Below are 25,541 nucleotides of genomic sequence, written 5' to 3' on the forward strand. Positions count from 1 at the left end.
AGTGCAGGTGTTCTTTATCACCTCCAGGGGAGAATTTCTCTTTCCAAAAGCTGCCCAGGATCCTACTCAGCTAAAGCTGCATCCATTATCTTCCTGAGCTTCCCTACTGGGCATGCCTCTGTTTTCATGGACAGACTTGACACCCCATTTCTTCCTAGATCCAATCCAGTGGAGAAAATAAAATTCCCTAGAACAGCCTCTTCTCTCAAGCTCTGGTTTTATTTTATGATCTGTGTTTTTTCTCTTGCAATTGATCTTTGCAGTCACATCAGGACATGAGTTTGCCCTTGCAAGTCTGACAAAAGTCAGAGGGGCTCTGTAAGGGGTGCTGCAGATTTGACTCAGTGAATTCTGTTCCAGCACACTGGATTTAATGTAAGCATACTACAGTGAGATGGTATCATAAACCACAGATAAGAGCAGGTGAAAGACATAAAAAGATTCCAGATGAGAACAGAGGAATGCTTAGAATGCAAACATCATAATTATTTACTTATATGGATAAAGTTATACAGCAAATAGCATGCAGTGAGAGAAAGGGTTCTTGGATTCAGGGATATTTGTATACCCATTTATTGAAAGTATGACATTTACCTTGCTTGTAAAAGGTTGGGAAGGATGTTAAACTGAAAACATCTAACAGGACTCAGATTCTAAGGAAAATAGCATATATTTACCCAAAAATTGCATCATCTAACACGAAAATTGTTGGAGATCTTTCTTACCTAGAACCTTCATGTTAACTGGGAACCTGCTACATTTCAAGATTGATGTTAGAAATCTGATAATCCACATCATATCTATTTAATGTTAAGTAGAATCAGAAGAATATCCTTTTTTTTCAGTTTTTTTTAAGTTAGTTTGTCAAAAGAAAGTAATAGAACCACTCACTTCAGACAGGTTCAGTTAAGCTTGTCTTGAAACCAGTACCGCAGCAATGTTTGAATCTTTTAATAAATCTAGCAAACCATGGCACTCCACACATATATGGCACTCATTCTGAACAGTGACAAACAACAATTATTTGTTTTTATAGCAACCATGATTTGCATCCTCCAAACACATAGGGTAGACAAGTTTAAGCTGAGTTACAGATAAGAACCATTTGAAACTCCCTGGTAAACATTACAGAGTGAGTTTTCATTTCATTTAAATTAGGTTTCAAATGGTCTTGAATCTAATCTCTGAATCTAATTTCAGATCACATGGCTATTTCTCCCTTCTGAAGTTTACATCAAAAATCCCAAAATTTGTGTTAAAAAAATAAAATATACTGAAGTATTTTTCAAATTCAACCTTTACAGTCAAAGCTATGAAAAGGAACAAGGTCACTCAATGGAAGGAAGGTTATCAGAGGATGTACATCAAGGCAGCTTTCATTCTTCAAAACAGCAAAATGCCATGCTTTTTTTTTTACTATATTATAAAATAAAATTGAGAGACATTATTGATTAGAAACACACATTATATTGCATTTGGGTGTGTTTTTAATTGATACCATATTTAGTTCCTCATTCAGATTTTGCATTCAATGTTGCCACTATAAGTGAATATGGCATTTAAATGACATGTTTTTGTCTTTAACATTATTAATGAGAAAAGTTTTCAGATTATGTTCTAGATAGTCTCTGGGCAGATGTCTATGTATTTACTGCCTGGGTAAGCAGTCAGTACTTTCTCATACCAAGTCGGAAAGATTTTTAAAAGCAAAAGAATAAAAACAAAAAGCTTTTTTAAAGCCTAGAAACGCTTCATCTTTTATTTATCTGTACACATGCCAACTTTATGTTTCCTCAAATCATGTTGCAAAGGTTGAGTGCACTGGCTCATGCTTAGAAAAAACTCAACTTCCACCTCAGATGTTCTATTTCTATTTAAACTGTCACATTCCTTCTTTCTTCTCCCCATGTCACTCTATGTGTGTGGGAGGGTTTCCTTCACAAAAATTCAACAAGATTGGCTAAGGTCTAGTATATTTATTGATCTGCAAAACATGTTTACTTAGGAGCAATACGCCATTAAATCTAAAGGCACTTCCTCTCATCATTTATGTTTCCACAAACAGCTTCTTTGTCAAGATACAAACAGCAAAAACGTAAGGAACCTCATCCTTGCTTATTCATAGAACTCAGAAATGAATTCATTCATCTCAAGTTTTATATGCACAAAACTTTATGTAGCAGCAGGATGGTCTTGCTGCAAGAGTAAAGCCATGACAATCAGTGTTAGAGAGTAACAAGAAGGTAAAATCACATTTAAATATTCTGCACTGCATCTGTGTTTCAGATAGAGAGATGGTGGTACAGGACAGGCAGCATTTAGGTGAATGGCATTGGCTATGAGCTCATACAGAGACATCTCCATAGGTCCAACAAATTCCAGGGTCAAATCTGTCCTTACTTACTGGAAATGTAGTATGCCTACCCATTGCTCTTGAGTGTACATTTCCAGGGTGAGTTCTTGCATGTTCTTATAACACAAATCTTAGTTTTATTTTGCTCCCAGCAAAGGCTTTTATCAAGGATGATAGTTATAGCAACATTTAGCTGAGTTTAGGTTTGCCATAACTATTCTAGTTGTATCTAAGAGAAAAATTTTAAGTCTCTTACTATACCAGAGGGCTATTACATATTACTGCAAAGAGTGACAAATGAGTTGTGCACTGCCTTTATTCCTGACCAGTACCCAATTACTCTTTGTAAACCTGAACGAGCAGTCTGAATGCACTCCACTTAAAAACATCACTAAGTAGACAGTTGTTCAAAACCAGTCATGTTAATTCTCTCCCTATCTATACCAATGTAGATAATTCTGTTTTGATTATATGTACTATTGTCAAAGTGCTACCCTCAATTGCAAGCTAACTTTATCGTCTTCTGAATATAAAAGATCAAGCACAGTGACTAAAATGATGAATGTGAGGGATTAGAAATGGAACATGAGTCATTCGTGAAGAATATGGGCATTATTTTCTTATCTCATTCAAATGCCAGCTGCTGGCTTTCAAAGACATTGTTCCAAAGCAACTCTCTCTAGTTAGCAGTACCCCAAAATACAGGAAATATTGTCTTATTAAACAAGGCCTCAGAGTGTATATCTCTCTCCACTCCAATCCACTTCTCAGGAGACTGTCGTGAACGTTTTGTAATAAACAGCAGTGATTCAAAACAAAGAGAAAAAAATTAAGTTAATGTCAATAATGGTTTTTTTTTGAAATTTGAGGGGAAATGGTTTTACTTTTGCAGATAAATTAGATAGATTAGTACAGGATAAATGTGAGGGGGTTTTTTGAGAAATACCAATATTTTTTTAATGATATTATTGCTTTTCCCCTCACATAAGGAAAAGAAACCTAGTGCAAATTATTAAACATGGCACATGGCCAGAGAAAGTTTCACCATAGGGCTTGATTCTTTTCCTTATGTTGTCAATAATATCTCCTAAAGCATAAATGAACAAAAATAAAAATCCAGATAGCAGAAAGAAAGCAAAATATATATAAAGGGCATTCAGTAGTTTAAGCTATTGATACTAGAAGTATTCATTGCTTGCTTTTACAATTAATATGTAAACATCTGTTCACACATCTAGATGATATTAAAAATTTGCTTATTAGCAACAACATTAAATAAGATGCTGTATTATTTCAGAAAATATAAAGATTTTCCTATACAAAATCTTTTCCATCATTTCTGTTAGATTAAATTTTCTGAAAGGTTTAGGCGTCTGTTAGAATTAGTTCAGGTTGAGTCTGCTCAAATAAGTATATGTGCAGAAAGCAGTAAGAGCAGGAAACAGATGGATGAGAGCAATCTTAAAGAAAATTATCCTATATTTTTACAAGAGACAAAACACATGCAGCCTACACCCAAATAAACTGTGTACATCCCTGGTTTAGATGTATAAACAGTATGGGCAAAACCATTTCAGACATGAAGAAAAATTAGTAGGCTAAAACAAATGGAAGAAAATATGATGCTATGTATTTCCTGTTTTTCTCATGTTTTGGTAACCAGAAGTGAATGCAAATTGAGACTTCCAGTTTTACAGAGAAGCTTTTAGCTTCATTCAAATTCAAATTAAAGTTAAAATATAAAATATTAAAAATTCCTTGGAGAAAGAAGTTAATAAATAACCAGAATTTTAAATGAAATATTATAAACCCCTCTTTTCTTCATTTGGGATTTTGGGAATCCAGATTACACATCCTACAGACTATTGACATAAGTCTGGTTGACACAGACCTATATCTCAAGTTTCTCATGTATCAGAGTGAATTGGTTTGCAATTACGTGAACTAGAACACAGTACCTTGCTTTGTTTTTTTCCCAATGTGAAATGTATGTATTCTAAATGTGCCATTTCAGACGGTCATTTTTTCATGTTTAACTGCATCCCAGTAGACACTTCTCTCCAGATGCACTTTTAAATACTAGAATGAGTCAGATGTTGAATAGCAGTGTGTAGAAAATTCAAATTTGATATGGAAAAACCCATCAGGTAAAAGCAGTAAAATCAGTGCTCTTGAGAAAATCTGACTGTGATAATGACCCCTTGACAAAAATATGCACCTTGTGCAAACCACATTTTTGTGCAGTCTTAAATCATATGGATCGTGAATGAGGCTGTGCATTTTTGTTAAAGTTTGCAGTGAAAAAGGGGAAGATTTGCTGAAGAACAGCTGTATAGGAATGGTATTCATCTGGATATATCTACACTGGGTTTATTCTGGGAAACCTGGTCTGGCATAAATATTCCAAGAGTTCAGTTTTTGGAAACTCCAATCACAAGAGAAAAGGCCACCCAGGGAGATGTGCTTCAAAGTAATGTGCTTCAAAGTAATTTTTTCACATTTATATTCCAGTTCAAGCCAGTGTACCACTACAAGCAGATAAATTTTAAATTTAGAGAGCAAAGCAGACTGATCCAGCTCCCCCCAGGAAAAGGGAACACTCACTACAACAGAGAATCTGCTTTTGGCCATGTGGTGCTTTTAACACCTCCTGAATATTTACTCCAGGGTAAATGTGGGATACAAGGTCCTAAAACACGATAGGTCCAATTTATGTTTTTACTTTAGTTCACATCTTTTATTAAAGAAATGGATTAGAGCACACATTATGAATTCTGCTATTTTTCCCTTGAATGTCTATCAAACACAACAATAGGCTTTACAGTATTTTGTGCAATTTCTTCTATTCTTTCCAGTGTAAGGCTTACATAATTTTTTTTGTAGTTTACAGTTACCAGAAATCCCGTAACAATATACTGCAGCATAAGCATTTATGAGTTGTATTGATTCTTGAGGGAGAAACACGGAAACCAGATTTTGATGACAAATAAGCAAGTTCTTCCTTGCATCTGCTCCTTGACATATTTCTACTAGCTCTTTCGAAACCACAGAAAAAGTATGGAAATATGTTAGAATCTTTTAAGTGCATCAACTTGCTTTTGAATGCTCCCTCTAAATGACTGTTTCATTATTCTCATCCTGTATAGGGAAGTACAGCTTTCTATCTGAAAGAAACAGAAGCATGAAAGGCGGCCAACTAATTCATGACAGAAGTCATCCTCTTTAGCACCTATTATCACATCAGCAACATACTGCTACAATCAACACTTACAACCTGTCCTAATTTAGATCCTTCCATTAAGCACCAATATCTACTGAAATAACTATCACCATCAGCATTAAATAATTGCATCAATAGTACAGCATTAGTTTTAAGCATTTCATTGAGAGTAAGGTAAAGTGGCAGGGCTGATGACAATAGTTGAGTTTGCAATGATAAACAGTGCTCAGAGTTGGTGTTCTGTGATTAAATTGGAATACTTTCTCTGAATTACTATTTTCCCTTTTAAGGAAGTTATAATCCAGATATTGAAGTATAACTTTCCCTACTGTTAAACCTCTACGAATTTTTAAACCTCCCTGTAATTGATTTTACACCTTTATTTTTCAGTTCTTATGGTTTTACATTTGAATTAGCTCATGGCTTTAAGACAATAAAATAACATTTAGAATCTGAAAAGACATTAATGGCAGAGATAATATACAGGGAAAAAAGAAATCTCAACAACTGTAAGACTGGGGAAATCTAATAACTAATTTTATCTAAGCACATCAGAAATCTAATACTAAAAATACAGCCCAAAGTATATGAGACATCAAAAAATGTATAGAATATTACACCAAAGAGGTTGGAAGGAAACAAGGAGTTTGGAAAGAAAAATTATTAAAATTATTACTACTTCTTATTCTAGGCCTGCAAAAGCAGACTACCTGCTAACCTGTCAGAAAACAGAATAAAGCAATGAAAACCTATGTGGGCTTCCTAGATCCTTAGCAATTGTGGCAAAAATGAGAACCTGATTTGTTTTCCTCTTCATTGATCATGACACACTGAATTAAATCAACAGTGTCCTCAGATACCCTATTTCTCTAGTCCCCACTAGCTTGGCATAAAATTTTGGTATTGCAGTGCATGTCCTCAGTGTGCATTAAAGCTACCTTGTCATTTAGCTCTGCACATCCACACAATTTTCCTCTGCAGTTTCTTCTACTAAAAAATCACACTAATTAATATATTTTTCTGAGCTAATATATTTTTAGGCCTATCACTTCATGCCAGACTTGTGAAACAGGTCATTCCTCCATCATCTTAATGCAGGAGGAAGCAGACTGACCTCAGTGACTAGGTCAGTGCTGAGGGCAGGAGAGACCAGCAACTGAATTCTGAACAGCTGCATATAACAGAAGTAATATAATTACTCATTGTAGATTTAAAATATGTGTGTGTTTGTCCTAATAATATCAGTTACATATTGTTGTTACTAATATTACTGTATTTCCAAATTGTGTTATAAACAGAGTGTCTGACTTAAGCAATTTCACTAATTTTGCTCCCAGTCCATGTCTGATTCGTAATTTCACACTTTTATCTGTTCCAAGATGCACTGCACTAACTAAACAGACATACATTAATATAAATATATGAGTAAAAAATACATTAGAATAGTTGTATACCACATCAGATCCGCAGTTACTCTAGGAATCAGATGATTCCCATATGGTCCATACTTTCAAGCACCCAATATAAAACTGTGGGATTTGATTTACGTACACATTTATTGCTCAGCATTGCAAATGAAATCATAGGAATCTATTGCTTTAAATGTGGCTCTATAATATTTTATTATAATAAAAATGTACCCTGAAACATTTGTGAAGCTCTAAATGATGATTATCACATAATGATCAAATGCAGAAAAATCTGAGAAAATTAGCTTCCCTAATTGCCAATTATAGGGAAGAAGGTGCTAAGGTGATGTATTATCAAAAAGGACAAAACCCAATGAGAATAACATATCAAAATAACTGTAATGAAATCTTTGAGCTCCAATAAGTAAAGCAGAGACCTTACTGAAAAAAAAGTGATTGTGTAATTGAAAATGGTGCTCATTAATAAGAAATGTTGATAATTAAAATTGTAGTTTTGGGCAGTATAGTAAATAGCTTTTTTATATATTACATATATGTTAGCATAGTTCTCAGGGCATTATAAATCCTAACCATATCCTGCCCTTCTGGATTTCCCTATCAAATATTAATTTAAATAATTCATTTTATAATAAGAGAGACTTCCAGATTCTGTAGCAGAAATTCCCAAATTCTTTTATTAGCAATGCTGATACCATCAGAGATGAAGAACGTCTGATTTCCTTTGCCCCTGAGGAAATTATGAGACACAAATGGGCATCAATAAAATGCAAAATCCCAGGTTACTAAATCCATCCTAGAACAACCCGAGAGCTGTAAACAATCCAACTGCAAGGACAGAAAGGAAGACAAAACAAAATAAATCAGAGTACCTGAAGGCTCTTGCTGAGCAAACATTGGCTGACTGCCAGGGGAAATGCCAGAAAAGTAAGGTATTCCAAAACCTTTACAATCTCTTTTGGCTTTTAGAAAAAACTCACCATCCAAGTTAAATTCTATACCTCTCCTCTACACTTTTATCTTAAAAAGGGAACATTATAAATAAAAAGATCTGTAAAGCCCAGGTAAATACCTTGCTTAAGGGACCATATGTTTTTCTAACCATACAACTAATTATTGCAAATACAGACAGGAACATATAGGTTGGGAATATTCAGACACATTAGCAGACAGAAACTGTTAGAAATGATCTGCTGCAAGGCATGCTATATTACAGGCTGTGATGTTTAGCTGGTCAGATGCCACCAGTGGCAAAAGTGTCATCTCTCATCTCTACTTGCCTAGAAACCCTCCCATATAAGACATGACTAGGTGAGTTCATCAGCTTGGACCCACACACTAGTTTTGCAATTACTGCACCTGAAACTGAATGCAGAATCTTGGTTTGCATAGACTGACTATAGCAGAGGATCACTGTGCTTTTCTGGTTTTGTGTGTACTTAGTGTTTTGTGTGGATCTGCAAGTTTTACTCTTAATTTTCTAAGGAACTACTGGCTCAAACTCTGAGGCATGACAAAAATGTTTAGTCTATGAGTCATTATGGATGTACACTAGTCTAAAGCAATGCAGATCAGAAAGCTGAGGATAAATCACACAGGGAACTGCAGATAATAGGCTTTCTGACCCAAGGAGAAATTAGGCAGCATCATTAAGAAAATTTGTGAAACTTCTTCAGAAAAGACCTTCTTTAGGAATTAAAAGAAATACTAGTGTTGAAAAAAACTAAAATGGCATCAAAGATCTATATATTCCCTCTTACAAGTAATTTACTCTTATTTTGTCTGTAATGGATGAGATGGAATGTGACTTAAAGTGAGGGGGATGTGGAAGGGAAAAAGCTGCTACTTACTTTCATATGATATTTACCAGTGTTCTTATTTTTAATGGCAAGTACACTGATATTCTGGAAGATGTCAGCTCTGGCAGTCATTTCATTGCAAGATGAAGGCCTATGTTAGGAACTGCCAAGAGGTTCAAGCTGAGAGTACAGATACAATATGGGCTCATAATTAGTATCATGGCAGAGAGTATAGCAATGGAATCTCTGTTGAACTACTTAGGTAGTAGGTTGGCACAGTGCTAACCAGTGTTAACCAGTGTTATCCCCTTTTACAGAGAGGGCTTTCCATTTTATAGTCTCCTTTGTGTTGCACTACGAGGTTCCTATAACCTTTCAAAGACAAAAATCCAACTAACTTCTTTTTTTTCAATTGCATTCAGTCACATTGTTCAAAGAAGTAGTAAGCCACCTGCAACCTGGGTTCATTTTCATATTCCTCTGTGACATTAAATTTAATCTACATTAAAAGGATTTTGATCCCAGTCCAGTATTTATTCCTTTACAGTATTTATAAATTAAAACCACAAGCATGCCTTAGGCATTTGGATACTTTCATGTATCAATTTAAACAGATGAAACAGCTTTCATACAAGGCTTTTAAAAGTTCTTTCACTCTGCAGGCTGAAGCAACTAACATGCAAGACAGAATGGAACTATGGACTGGAAGAGTAGGCTGGGCTGTTTCCGTTGAGGAGACATCATGTCATCCTTCCAACTTCCTTACTTCTTTTATTAACAGATTAGCTGCAAAGCTTTGACTTGCAGCTTACATTTTGGAAAAGCTGACTTTTTCTGGTTGAGCACACATTGGCTTGAATAAGTCTTCAAGCCAGTGATCACAATTAATAAATTCAAAATTTTACATTTGTATCCAAATGACTGCACCACTACCAGGTGCAGTCATTTCAGTATCAAAAGTTAGAATTCAGAGTAGATTAAATTGTTATATGCTATGGTATACCAGGAGAGTACAGTTTCCCTCTTGTGAAAGCTCTTGCAGTATCAGGAATGTGAAACCCTTTCAAACAAGTTGCCTGTTAGTTAAGATTCTGAATACATCAGAAAAGTAGATAACAATCATCATCATCATCAACCTCCTCATGTTTCTGCTATCATTTCAGAGGACTGATATCCCATGAAAGCTTCACTATCTTTTTTTAGTGTTAAAGAACTCATTCCCAGAGCCTGGAAAACAACTAGGAAATGTCTTGTAACACCAGGACACATCTAGAAAGGTCTATATGCTTTCCCTAAGAGCAGTCTTAAATATGCTCCTGATTCCAGGCTGGCAGCCCTCCGTTCTTTCTCTTGCCTCTGGTCTAAAAGACTGCCTATGCTGTGAACTTTATATTCAAATATCTCCCCAATGTTCAGTCAACATAAATAAATTCAGTTGCTGATAAAAAAAATTTAATGTTGCAACTTCCAGAAAGGATCTTTCCAAGTTTATGTGGACAGCAGAGAGAGAATATTGTTTCCATAAAAAAATGCCCTGAATGTGGGTAGGCAGAAAGAAGGGTCAGAGAACGCGCATAGTGTGTACAGCTTTCTTAAGACTGAATGTAGCACTTAAGGAGCAGAGAGAATTTAATAGTTTAGTGTTTTCTAAAAGTTAAATACTTCAATTAAGTGTAATCCAAGGCTTTCTTTCATTCGCCAGCATGATTTTCATCCAGATCTTTAAAAAAGCTGGTAGAAATTTTATGCTTTGTAAACATGAATGGAAGATGTTAGAAAGCAGAACACAGAATACAGCAGAATTGAAAGATGTGCCAGTCAGCACTGTGGTGACCTACTTTTATTGTAGCAATCCCATTTTTGAAGATATGTCAGTATTCAGCAGGCACAATGAGGTGTCAGCAAACATGCTGGTTATCATTGAAGATGTTGCCTGATGACTGCAAATACTTGTCTGTATGACTGACAGGCTTAGTCAAGGAGATCCCACATTAATGTGCAATATCATGTTCCCAAAGGAACAAATACTGTTATGGTTCTACAATAGGAATATGTGACACTGAGCAAGATGCCCATTTACAATAAAGGTGATGGTTTATGGACCCTAAGAGTATAAACCTGGAGAGACACATATTTTCAGATCACCAATGAGAGAGCTGCTTGGTGCTTTTTGTTTTGGCTACAGATCCATTCCACCAATTTCACTGTATTTCCTATAAAAATGTTCTGTATACTGTCATATTATCTGACTTGGTAAAAAAAAAAAAAGTATTTTTCACAGCCATTGTCCTTTAAATAGAAAGTCATTACCCGTCCTTATAAATAACGCAGAGTCACGTTCTGTCCTTGAACATTCTGTTCCCACACAGAAAACTATCATATAACTGAGTCTATTTATCTTTTTATCTTATTTTACTTATAAAAATCTTGATCTGTGTGTTGGGAACAATGGATCATTATATGACTCAGAAGTTTACAAACTGAGGATAACATTACATGAAACTAACGCAAATAATCTACCTCCAGTAGCATTCTGAAATTGTGGCCTAAACTGAAAGCAGTGGTGAACTGAACGTTTCCATATTTCTTTTGTGGCTTTTTTTAAGGAATAAGGGTTAATAAACTAGGATGACTTTAAAACTTAAAGTATTTTCTGGCTCATTTACTGACAATGAATCAATATCATTTTATTGACCATGAGGACTACAAAACAAACTATAGTTCATTAGCAAGTGAGCCTTGTAAATATGAAAGTAACCTTGAATAAATTGCAGGGCAGCATAATACTAGGCATGTGTTACACTAAATTCTGAAGCTAACTGTTTAGAAAAATAATGTTTAGAAAGCACAATGAAAAATGAACAATACTTACAACCATACCGTTTAGGGACACCCAGCAATCTGGTGGGAAATCCTGAAGTAATGGTACTAAAAACTGTAGACAACCATCCCAGTGGCACAGCAAGAGCATCATTCCGATCAGATTAAAGATTCTCACCACTGCACTGGCCAGATCATATGTCATGTGGAAAATCTGCAGACAAAAATTACAGGTGATGTACATGTTGCAAATCAGAAATTAAAGTAATTTAATTTTCATCAGGCAGGTTAAAGGAAAAGAAGTGTCATCCTGAACTTCTAAAAATGGTGAGGTTTCTAAGGCAGGATCATTAATTTGAGCACATTAATTTCAGTAGAGAAGCATACTGACACACCTGACTCTTGGCTGCTTGCCAGTGTTATGTAAACTGCTGAAAAAGGCATGTATTGGATAGAAGTCACCCAACGGTTTTGTAAAAACCTCCAACTACTTTCAATTGAAGCAAGACTCACAAATTAAAAAATACCTGGTAAGCTAGTGATACCATTACTTGCCTATGAGTTTGGTATTTAAATACTAAAAAGTTGTGGGAGATTTAATGACCCTTTCAGAAGATTCACTTTTGCATTTATTACCTTCTCAAATGCACAAAAATTTGAGTGAAGAAACGATACAAGTGTTACATTTTTTAGCTTCTACTTCTATATTTTTAATCCAATTTCTATTTACCAGTTCACCGATCAAAAATGACAAAAAGGTAGTTGTCAGCTTTTAATAATTAGAATTTTCCAAAAATGCTGATGATTCCATGGCTACTACATAGGCTACTGTAGTAGATAAATTCATATCAAACTAATACAGTAAGTTGTATTTCAATGTATTCCTCCATTCTTAAGACACAAACCATTTGCACCTGAGAAGTGTCTTACAGTAAATCACACATAAAATTCTCAAAAACAAAGGAGACATTTTCAGGTTTGTCGTGGGCAAATTTGCTGGACAGAATTTGCATAACGAGCAGCAGTCAGCTGCTGATATAGTATGAAAAAATGCATTTAGCACTTCCCTGCTATATTGGTTTTAATGTACTTCCAATCTATAAATACAGACATACTCCATACTTCTTACACAATTCAATCAACTAAAGATAAATATATAACATTGTAATATGCATAATTATCACCATTCAGGAATTATATTTAGAAGATGAAGAATGTGCATTTGGTGTTTCATGGAATTTTAAGTATAAAATACTACTTTGTAGTGTGGCTAGACATAGAAACCAGAAGATTTAGGACTGAAAATATCAGATTGCTAGACATATATGGGTATATTGGTAGACTAAATTTTTCATTATTAAATTAAAAAAATTCACATATAAAAGACGAAAAGTTTGTGTCCTAACTTTACATATCTAAACTAAAAGCAGAGGTAAAGTATCCACATTGAAAATGAGTGCAAGTACAACTACGGAGAGCACATTGTGGTGTCTTTAACTTTTTATTTGCCTGTAGTATTGTACTGACATATTTACACTTTGGGGGTGGGAGGGGTGGGATGTGTTGATTTTTTTTTAAACTACAGCCAATATGCCCTGTGGACTCAAGTCATATACTGCATATTTAATGTTCTTCTATTCAGGAATTGATTGTGATACCATGAAACAAGAGGAATAAAAGAAGCCATATTTTTATAGCTCTTTTTTGTAATCACAAATTACAATTCTCATATTAATGAGCTAAGCCTCATTAAAATTCCTTGGAGATATGTGAAGTGTAGATAAACTGGAGGACAGGAAACTAATGCCATTCATTTGAGGAAATAGTGGCTTGCTGTAGGGGCGCGTTTCGGGGTGGGACCCCCTGGGGGTGTCCCCGGGGTCCCCCCTAGGCTGCGAGTTGGCTGGTGGCAGCAGGCAGGCAAGGAGACTCCACACGGCTTCTGAGGGTGCTCATGAGATGAGGGGTTATGGGGGTCCTACCCCCGGGAGGCAGCATGGTTTCTGAGGGAGAGGGGAAAGGGGAGTGAGGGGGAAAGGGGAGGGGGAGAGAGGGGCTGAGGGAGCACAGCCAGGAGAGCCGGCAAAGAGAGAGAGAGAACCGTCCCCCCGGCACACTGAACAGGGAGATTCAGAGTGGGCGCGGAACAGGTCGGGCAATGGGATTACAGACACAGGATACTGCAGGGGAGGAGCACAGGCTCGGAATAAACCGTACATTTTCCAGGGGTGAGACAGAGCATACCATTCAACTAAAATATAACACCACAGCTTGCCTATCAGCTGGTCCTCCAGTGGGATAGAAAGAAATAGAAGACCACAAATCAATTTATCTTGATTTTGCAGAACAGATGTGTGCTCAAATCTCTCTATTTCAACAAACTTTTTAACAAGACACTATTCATAAAAAAAATAATTCAAACATTTGCACACAACTAAATTTAAGCTCCTAAGCCCTTCACTCATGTAGTTAAATATAAATGCTTGGTTATCATTAAACATTTACCATGCAAAAATGCCATGCAAATAAGAGGAAATTGCAATTGCGAAATACATTTGAAAATCTGGCCACTTTATTCTTAATTTCAAACCTAAAAGTTCAGTTTAACCAGAAAGACAGTAGATTTTGGACAACACATTTCTCAAAATTTACTAGACTTACTTAAGATTAGTGCATGTGAGAAAAAAATTAAAATCCTCCTGAGAACTAACTCTCCTCACACTTTTGTTTTCTATAATAGGGAAAATTTCATAAATATTTCTCCTTTTCATTACTACTTCATTTCAGTTTTTGTTATGTTTGACTGTTTTTGTTTGGCTATAGTACTGTCATTTTTCATAGTTTCCATACACCTGAAAAATAAAAAAATCTAGCCTGTGAACTCACTTCTAAGAACTCATAATTTCTTCCTTTATTAATTTTACAAGCTTTTATCATTAGCCTGGAAACCTTAATTTTTTTCCCGAATAACTGACTATGCCTCCGACAATGGCCGAAATGGAACCACAGATTAACAGTTTTGGCACAGTATTGCTCACAGAGAATAAGAAATTGCTGAAGAAGTCAGACTTCACATGTTTTATCTCAGTTTTCACTCACACTTTATTAATGACTCTTTTTATTCCCGCATAAGAAGCAGAAAGCAGACTATTCCTTCCTCACATTTATAATGGAGTGTATATATCAAATTGGTCCTGCTAACTTGGATTTCTGAGCCTGAGATGGAAAATACTTTCCAGTCTTACCAGCCCAGGAGCTTAATTGCATTTTAGGGCTGTCATGATAAATTAATAGCACATGTATAGTTTAACCAAGTGAACACAAAAGCTGTTGAACTGCTGTTGTGGAATGCACAGGTTACCTCTTCTGCCTTCTAATAATTGGTATTCTGATACTGGTATATTTGTTCAGTTGTGGCTTTAGTTCAGTTCAGAATCATACAATTATAGAACCATAAAAAAGATGGAAAAATCTCCAAGATCAGCAAGTCTAACTTTGGACTGAACACTACCTTGCCAACTTGTCCATGGCACTAGTCATTTCTTGAACACTTTCAAGGGTGGTTATTCCACTGGCTTTGATTTTAGGTTCAGCTTATATAAAAATTAATTTTTCCCAATAATCAGAATTTAATTCTGATTAAATTAAGTAAAAAACTCCAGAATTTACTAGAAAAATTTATTCAAATCTCACCTCATTGATTTCATGCAGACACCTCTTCCACTTCTCAGAAGTACTAAAGGTGCTTAGCATCACAAAGCTATCTCACCTTTAGTCTTCCAATGGAGATCTGCAACATGCCTTGGGCAATATGAAATGGCTCTTGCACCAACTGAGCTGTGTGGAGTCTAGAATGTTAAACAACCACAGTGGGGGAAAAAGGCAGAGCTGCACATGTGCAGCTCTGGAAGGCATGCTGAAAGCTGTACTTACAGCGGTGAAACTCCAAGCTAGACTGCAGGGCAAAATAACAGCTCTGAAAGTGACAAGGGTTTTTTTGATTCAGTCTCTGGGTCAGCCCAAAATTATTAGGTTTGTACCTCAGAGCACCAGCTAAGCAGAGATTATAAACAGTAGGATCTGAATTCTCCCATCTGAGTTGAATGTTTACTTTTAAGAGAGTAGTTGCAACAAAGCTCCCCCAGAAACAAAATAATATAAAAGGGAGAGCACAATGCCTCTTTTTGAGCATCCATCTCTCGATCTTCTTTAAACCATGAAAGCCAACCACGGCTTTTTTCTTTATCTATTTAATATTTGACAAATCGACTGTAAAAGATATTCTTCATAAATGTCACCTGGGATACTATGGGTCTGATTCAACTCCTACCAAAGCCATTTCTTTGAGAATTGCAGGTTATCACATTCTACACTGGAAATACCTCTACACAAGCAGATGTAAACACACATTGATTGAAATGCCTGGCTATGCCCTCAGGGTAACATTTTACACTCAACTGACTCCTGATATGTGTGCTTAATTTTCTGACAAATAATTCATCATTGATAATTCAGTAGTGGGAAAAGGTATATAATCTAATCTAATTGTATTTGTGACCTTAAGCTGACAACAAATGCAAAGATCTGCTTATGCTTTAGTTGGCCCTGAAGGGAAAACACCAGTGATTTAATAAACAGAACAAACTATTTTTAATGAAACATATTCAGAAAAAAAAGAGCTGCGAATGGCCTATTTTATGTGACCTTTACAATTTGTTACTTTCTAGATGGAGTCAGTCTGACATTAGGTTTTATAACAGGAGTCCCATTTATTCCAATTCAAGGAAATGTACAAATAGAAGCCAGCTTCTGCTGATCAAAAAGAACAGAACAACAAAACAGAAATATGACAGGTTAAACCTGAAAGCAATAATAGAACTACTTTGCTGAAGGAATATTTAGGCAAGACTTGAAAAGGCCACTTATAACCAGGAAGCAATATTAATTTACCATATTTAAGTTCTGCAATATTTATTTACCATCTATAAATTCTGCAAATACCATCTATAAATACTGTAAATTGGCCAATGCTATACTAAATATTAACTCTCACACAGAGGGCATGACTTCACTCAGAATGTATGGTTTTGTTATTCTTATGTGATAAACGTGTGGGACCTATCTTGACATCTAAATAGAGAGGAGAAGCCACTTTATCTCTACAAAGAAAAAAGCAAGCAAATGACAAAGGATTCACGATTCTGAAATAAAATCACCAGTGCTAATTCACACTTGTTTCTACAGAGGTGGAGGTCTCATTCATCACTTATATTGATGACATGAAGTACCTTATTAGACTAAGCATTTATCTGAAGTGAAGCAAAGTAATAAGAAACCAAAAACGTTTCACAGCTGTCAGAAGGACATAAACACAGAATACGAACAGCCTGCCTCTGTGACAAAGTTCAGCTGTAACTCTTCTTAAGCCATAGTCTCAAACTGAGTGTGACCATATGGCAAATAACATTGGAACTGTACATAAACATAGAGACTGATAGTTTTGGCAGCTTGAAGTGTAGGTCCATTCCCACTTCAGCATTATTTCAAGCATCAGCATCTCCTGAACTTCAGCTCAAGCTTCTTGATGGGTCAAATATTTCCACTGACAGCATCACTGAACTCAGGTTGGAGACCATCTGAGCATGGAGCTGAGCTAGAAGGGACATTTATTTTCTTTCATAATTATTTATATCTTAAAGAGAAGGCAGCTAGGAGATACAGCAGTCTGTAAATGACCCAAAATATTATTTAAGAATTTTTTTTATTAGCTGAGCAAGAGGAACTGTTTCTTTTATTAATGTGAAGATGTACTTTGGCAGCAACAAGAGAAGAGAAAAAAGTTATTCCCCTTCAGTCCTTGCCAAGGCAGGGATTCCCACTATGCTAAAAAGGCAGCTGAACAAGCAATGTGAATCCTAAAAAATACACTGCCTACAACTTTTCAAATATCAGATACCTGACTGCATTTTTAGAAATTAGTATCAGATTCTGAAGTCTATATTCCCCAATTTTAACACACTTATACAACCAGTTTTCATCCTTAGTGAATCTGAAACAAGCAATAAATACCAGACTTACATTTACCAAGAAATCTACAATAAAATATATCTAAATGCCAAGACAATGCAGGGAGAACCTTAGGAAGAACCAAATTCTTCATAAAAAATGCATGCCTGATAAAATTATTCTACAACATTTTTGATAATTCAAGTCACTCAAACCCTGAATCTATTTCTATATTCATTTTTAAGGCATAACTTTGGTGGCAATTACACTCTACCCTCAGCACACTAGGTCTTGTCCTAAGAGACAGGTATTTAGGAGAGAGAACAGAGCAGTGCCCTGAGTGCACCTGAAATGGGTAGAAAATGATCCAGTCCAGAGGCGCCTGGATCAAACAGCGTAATTCAATCAAAATAAATAAACACAAATCAGCTACAATGCTTTCTATGCATTTAAAAATATTTTTGCAATCATCATTGCACAAATGGAACACATATAAACAACTTCTTTCAATCTCAGTATTTTCCTGACCTTTTTACAATTTTTTAAGGCAGTAATATTTTTATCTTTCCTTCCCTGTGAATACAAAATGAAATCAGATACTTTTTCATAGTAGATGAAGTACCAAAAGATTGGATGTACACAGAAACTTGTAATTTTTTGCATTTACAAAAATTGTGTCTGAAACTATTGTTGTAAAACAATTTTTTCACTAGATCTGTATGTCACATGTCTCAGCAAATGTGGGTTTGGGAAGCAAAGGAAACTGTGTGTAGAAAAGCCAAAGAAAGTTTTCTCTTATGTGATCCTAACTACTCCTCAAAGTATCACTTTGAGATTTAAGTGGATGGTTCATTAAGCACAGTTCTTTTTACTGATGCCTTCTCCCCAGCTCACACTGCCACACAGCAGAGCTTCAAATCAATTGTCCCAATTATAATATGGCAGTGTAATGATCTAATTGAAAACAATAAAAATAGTGAAGAATATTTCTTCTAGGGAATTTAAGCTGATGTCTTTCTGAAGCTGATGAGGTTCATCTTCCAAACATGGAAATAATGGGCAAATAATTGAAAATTAAAGTAATTATGTTAAATTGCCTGTGGAATAAAAGTTCTGAGATTAATCTGGTTCTAAATACTTCCTTTTAATAGCATGCAATACCTTCCTTTCAAAAAGCCCAAGAAATGTTGCTTTATGAGGCACAATTGTTTTACTGTTTATAGATTTGGGTTGTTAAGAACAGATTTAAGCTGTGAATAAAATATGTAAAAATCCATACCATATTGGAATCTGAATTTTGCTTTTGCTAGTAATTTAATTGAAGAGTTAATAGGCCAATAGTTACAAAAAACCCTAACAATATCAGTATAATTCAAAGTAGTTGATTAGTGTATGATATTGCATGAAATCTGCAACTGTTCAACAGTTGAATTCTTCAGGACCTAAATACATGAAATTCATTTGTTCTGATGAAAATCTTACAATAGCAAATACATTTAAGTTGCTCATAGTAATTCAGAGGCATAAAAATCCAGGAAATAACAGATAAAAGAGCATGTCTGAATAAATTATTGTTCCAGTAAGGAATCAGTGATGTGTGGTCTAAGTCAATGCTTCATAATATTCACAAATGATTCTAAAAATTATATGGCTAATTGGACAAAATTAGAGAGAAACATTTTTGTAGGAAGTGAAGATCATTGTGCAAATGAAGTGTACTGTTCAAATCTTACTGCCACTCAAAATCACATTGAGGACATCTTTTTAGAGTTTTAATGGTTTAATTAAAAAGATTGCTGAGCAGGTACACACCAGAACACACCAGAATCATAATCTTAAAAACTCGCCTCAAAAGTCACCAGAAGAATTTAAGAATTCAATTGCATGATAAAAAGCAACATACAGCTAAAAAACAAACCAAACCAACCAACCAAACAAACAGAAATAAACAAAACAAAACAAAAAAAACCCCAACATTTTAAAGATGTTGCTTTGGAAATTTGCATATGATAGTCTCTATTCAAAAACAGTATGTTTATTTGATTTAGTACATAAAACTACCTTGAACTGAATTATTCATATGCTGAATTATTCTATTTTTCTGTGTTCAACTACTGATAAGTACATGGGTATCATTATTAGGAAAAGTGAGAGTATGCTTGCATGCACATGAACATGATTTGCTCACAGCCCTTAATACTCAAATTTTCTACAGACAGCCTGTGAGCTTAAGAAAGTGAAAGATTGAGGAAAAAAAACCCAAAAGACAAAATAGACGTATAAGTAGTATTAAAAAAGAGGAAATATAGTAAAAAGAAACAAGTGTTCTTTCATGGTCTTATTTGGGTTTGTTTATTTTTATGTATTTTCTATCTACTTTAAATTGACACTTGTGTCTGATGGCTAAAATCTTTCTGCATTCAATACAGAATCAACTTAGATTTTACATTTTAATGCTAGCAGGTGTAACAATGAAAGGCTGATGAGGGGCCATTGTGTCTAAAGTTTTTCCATTGTTTTTTGATAAAATAAATTAATACTACATAATTAAATTTTTTAACATGGTTGTTTTACTATGCTACATTATTTTGAAAAATAAAACTGTTTTAAAAAGTAAACTGTTAGTTTACAGCATGCCTAATGTGTAAGTTCCTCTCACAGTGTTTACTATAATACAGTCTCTCAAGGTTTACATTTAGTAACTTTTTCTTTTAACTAGTTAACCTAATTAAACACAATGCCTAATGGGAATAATGGAAAAAGATAGATCCACTAGACTGCACTTTCCAAAAGTTCTGGTTCCCTGCCAGAGCTCTAGCTGACACTGGAGTCACCCCAGGTTATCACTTGAGGTCCCTCTTCAGAGATTTGGTCTCAACATTTCATCATTCCAGTTAGATTTTATGTGACTACCCAGTCTTGAGAGATCTGCTGTTGAACACTACACAAATAAACTTCTTTTGCACAATTAATGGCTTTTAGCTGGCCAGTCATGTTTCAGTAGACCATACACACCATCATTTCTCCCAGGAAAACCTCTGCTCTCTCAACTATTTTGATTTCACGTATCAACATTTCTGCTGATCATTTCTAGATGTTATTGCCAGATCTCCTTCAGACCAATATTTAAGTCCAGCCTGCACTTGGTGACAGAATAACCTTCCATGCACTCATTCCTTGCACTCTTGCACTGATCTACTGCTGGGAATTGTCTGTGGGATTGTCTGCAGCCTTTCCCAGTGGACCCACACAGACATCAGAAAAATCAGCTGTGTGCTGCTCCACATAACCACATGCTCCATCCTGTGTTCTGCAAACCTTACAGGTTTATCAACCAACAGTGAGCTCTTTCTGGTAAATATCCTACCTAGCCTACACCACAATGCTGAAGGCTCAGTAATTTAGGCTGCTTTCTTACAGCTTGTTATTTATAAAAGCGACAGAATTTCATCTGCTTTCAAGAGCAATTCATGTAGCCTTTAACGCTCTGACCCCCACCTCCAGTTCCAACATGTTACAAGCACACTAGCAATTAAAGCACCCTCACATCAGGATGGTCAGTTCAGGCTGGTGCTTGTGTTAGCTCTTCCTTGACATCACAGGCCACTGTTCAATGCTGTGGTGAAATACTGCAACACTGAGCACAGCACAAAGCACAAGCACCTCTCATTTCACACGTCTTTTATACCAAATGCATTTCACTTTTTGGTTTCTTAGGATTAGCCTGCTAAGCCTCGCACAGCCTTTTTGCAGTGGCCTTCTTCTGCTTTCTCGCTGTCTCCGAGGTGCAGCTGGAATCAATCTGGCTCATGAGAAGCAGAGTAACTCATACGTGACAGTCTGGCAGCCAATGCAAAAGATGTGGTAAGCAAAACTGCAGACTAAGAACTTGAAGCAAACGTGCTCTTCTTCTTTGAATTATCCCATGTGCCCCAACTTTTTTAATTCTTCCTCAAAACAGAAGGAAAACTTTGGAACATTTCCCTGGGATATTTCCTTGGAATCTTTGATTCCATTTACATTGCTCTTCCAAGAACTTTCTTGTTGCATGTTGAATGTATTCATCTGCAATACGGGCTGCAATCAACTTTTTTCCTTCTCTATCAGTCTGTTTCTGTCTAGTCCTTCTATTTTACAGTTCTAAGCATACTGATGTTTTCCTTTTCTGGTTTCTCTATGTTGCTTATATTTAAAAGAAAAGAAAGATTTCTAAAAAAATAGAACATAATTATTTTAAAGAAAATACTATCCTTACTATCCTTTTGCCAATTATAAGCAATTCCAAATTTGTGTTGAGATTTTGGCTCACTGTGTATTTTTAAAGGTGGACTCTTCTGTTACTAAATATCTGGAGGGAAACTATTTACTTTCAGTCAGTAGATGAGAATTTCCCCCTAATTTTTGTGCTTTCTCTTATTGTTTTCCAGACCATCCCTGCAGTACAATTTCAGTTCATCTATTCCACATTCTACTTTTTCTATACCCTGTCCCTGTGCAATACCTTCTTTTTTTCTTTTATACACTCCAATAGAGAACATTATATTAAAAAAATTAATTAAATATTCTCAAGTCCAGAATAAGTAACTCTTCCATCCTTTTTTTAGAATGACTGTACCCAATGGCTACCATGAAAAGATCAGTAGTTCAACTACCACATTGTAGCAATATTGCTAACTCTGAGCCAGTATTACTGTGATTTAGGTTACCCTGCAAAACCTGTGATTCACTTAAAAATATCCTTTGGGTTATTCATATTTGCATGTCTATCAAACTTGCCTCAGAAATTGATAGCTAAAAATAGTTACTAAAAAATAAAAAGAAAATAGTAATAAGTCTGAGATATTTGCAAAATCGCTCAACTCCAGGAAGTGGGACAGAGAAAGAAAAGCATTATTTTAAGGCCTAAAATAAAAATGGAAGAGTTTGCAAGTTTTCAATGATATTTCAATCAACTTCCTTTTACTAACTTCATCCTAAATTACAGGAATCCTTTGTTTCCAGAAGGCTAAATTCTGGAGCCATTTATCCTGTGTGCTCCCTGTCCTGCAGATTACATTTCTGTGACTGTGCTGTGACGGAGACTGAATAGCAAGAACAGTATTTACGCAATTGCAGAGTGACAGTGGGATGGAGAAGTATTTATATCACTGCATTTGACAGCACCAATACTAGATACTTCAAGTGTCTCCAAAGGCTGTGGTACAGCTAACAGCCCAGGAAGAGAACAGTAGAGAACACAAAGGTGGCAGGAGGGAGGAGAACCAACACATGTAAAACCAACTCATCATGCATGGAAATGGGCTAAGATGTTCAGGTAGTGCCATCAGGAGCACTAGGTTACAGTACCTCACATGTGGTTGACAAGGATGAAAAAAGCAGCACTGAAGCACATCCCAGAGCAACAGAAGTGGTGAGTGCCAGGAGGAGCACCGGCCTGCTGCCAGCAGGGCTGCTCTCTCCTGACATGGTCTAATGTTGATTACACTTCCAGCTGACTAGGTATGCCCACATGCCATGATCAAGCATGTAAGCTGAACCCTTCATAAAGAGAGTCAGGGTGTCTTGAAGTATTTTGTGGGGATGGTGGCAAAGCCTATTATTTATCAGCCCCTCTTATTTCTAATGAGGTGGTGAAAAAAAAATATTAGGAGTTTTCAAGCAGCCCCATCCCAAAAGATAGATAATGTTTTATCTTCAAATACTTTTCCAGCTGCATAACTGCTGTGTACCTGTGGAGTACACATATGTGTAGCATCACTCTAGGAAAAAAACAGAGCAGGAGAAGTCATGGCTTTGCAGAGCTACAAAAACTATTTGTCTACACAGTTCACATCCTGTAGAGATACCCTGTAAGCAATAAGGCTGCAGGGAGCTTTCTGAAAGACTGCTGGATGTGGACTAGCACTTACTCAATTCTTTACCAGACAGTATTCCCTGAAGTACAATTTTGAAATTACTCTGGACAATTTATCACCTGCCTAAATGACCCTGTCATTTGGTGAGTCCATCTGCATGGAACTTGCTCTAATATTCCCAGCCCCAGAAGCAGCAATAAACAATGACCTTTTTTTTTTTTTTATAAATCAACCTGACAAATACAGCTCCTTCTCCTCTGATGACCTGAAAAACAAAATAATATTAATTCCTGGGTCACCCACATGTTTTCTAGACATTAAAATGCCATTGCTAAATAAAATTGAAAAAAAAATCCCAACCCACAGTCACGATCATTCTGGGAAATCCTTTGTGGTTTGACTGGCTACCATCTGACTTCTATTTCTGAAATAAACACATTAAAAATAAATAAAGAACTTGTCTTACTTTTTAACATGCCTCATGTTAAATATTCAAACTGTGTTCTGCACAAGTCCTACACTTATTCTGCTCATTTGTACTTCTTTACAACATGAGCTGCAGAACAGCTCATTGTTGAGAAGCAGGAGACATGGATGCTATGGCTCATCCTTGGCTCTCTGCTGGCAATCTGGACAAAACATGACAGAGGACTCTTTGGGGGTTGATACCCTATTTCTTGTGCACCCAGCACAGGGAGGTCATATATTTCTCACATATAGTTTCAACAAATAATGCTCATCCTTTGTACACCCCTTGGATTATGGAGTGGGAGTATTCAGTTTCTTTATATGGGGAAAACAATGATAAATATTATTCAATTAAGAAACCCTAAATAATTAACTACTTTTTTTTTTTTTCCAAAAACAAAGGAGTTCATTGCACCATGGTAACAATAAAGCAAACATTATCTCTGAAAGTCAAAACAAAATAACTAATGAAAGTACATTATGTTCAAAAGACAGAAAAGATTATGTAACCACAGACTAAATCCTCACTAAATCACAGTCAGGTGTCACCAGCATCTTCTTTCCAAACTTTTTCCTTTCAATTGGTCTTCCCTTTCCACTTCAGTGATTATTGATTCCTCCTTTCTGAAGAAGCACAATTCTAAAACAATTACCTACTCTCTTAATATTTCCCTCTTAGCTACAAGCCGAATGTTATTCCATTAATGTACTGTTAGTTCTTTTCTCTTCATTAAAGCACAACTGTTAAAATGGGAAAACAGTGTACAGTTTGTTTTCTAACAATGGATAGAATGTACTAACATAGGGAGAATATCATCTACCCTGGCTACACCCTTCAACAGGGTTTCACTACCAGAAATGTCATTTCTGTGCATAAAGGCAGCTCCAAACAATGCCATACTCAACACGCAATTTCCTCCTCCATCTGTTTGATTTCAAAAATTTCTTTTCTTAAGAATGTAACAGAGTTCTGTTCAGGGATGTACATATATTCAGGTACCCCATGGGAATCCTTTTTCCCAAAAGTCAGGAGGAGTTTGATATTGCCTTCAGTGGATGCAGCATTTCACTTGATTTTCTCTGTCTTTTTGTGGCTGAATTAAATTAAAATGGAAGTCTGGCCCAACCACAAGAGTAGAAAGGTTTGGGGAGCCATGTCTTCAAAAGGGAGAGACAGCTGTTTGGCAAGGACAGCCAAAACAGAAGAGCTGTTGTTCATATGGATTTTCGTCCATTTCAAGTATTAATCCCTGTTTTACCAGATATTGCATATTTTAATTTTATGACTGAATTGGCAAAAGGATCCATTAATATTTCCTTACATGTCTCTGCATAAAAATGTATGTAAGTTCAAGTTTTATTTGTGTGTTTATACTCCTGGCACTGAGAACATGCATGTCTCTGTTATCAACAAACAGCAATGTTGTAACAGTCTGTATTACATGGTCTTGATTTTTTTCCATCTGTAGCAGTAAAATTGGCCTTGCTGCCATACATGCCCTTTTTTGAAATGCAAGTAATTTGTAGATTTTGCATATTTTGAAGTTTACACAGGAGTCATATGAAAACCAACTGAAGAATGTCATGTGGGCA

The 25,541-nt window shown here is 35.8% G+C and overlaps 1 protein-coding gene across 1 annotated transcript in view; it reads right to left on the reverse strand.

Moving 5' to 3' along the window:
• HCN1 (hyperpolarization activated cyclic nucleotide gated potassium channel 1) overlaps positions 1 to 25,541 on the reverse strand; it is a 191,514-nt gene that overhangs the window by 78,080 nt on the left and 87,893 nt on the right. Inside the window, exon 3 of the mRNA XM_068176681.1 lies at positions 11,672 to 11,833. Within this exon, the coding sequence (XP_068032782.1) occupies positions 11,672 to 11,833 (162 nt within the window). The remainder of the gene's footprint in view (positions 1 to 11,671; positions 11,834 to 25,541) is intronic.

This window comes from Anomalospiza imberbis, chromosome Z (genome assembly GCF_031753505.1).
Source record: "Anomalospiza imberbis isolate Cuckoo-Finch-1a 21T00152 chromosome Z, ASM3175350v1, whole genome shotgun sequence".
Classification (NCBI taxonomy): Eukaryota; Metazoa; Chordata; class Aves; order Passeriformes; family Viduidae; genus Anomalospiza; species Anomalospiza imberbis.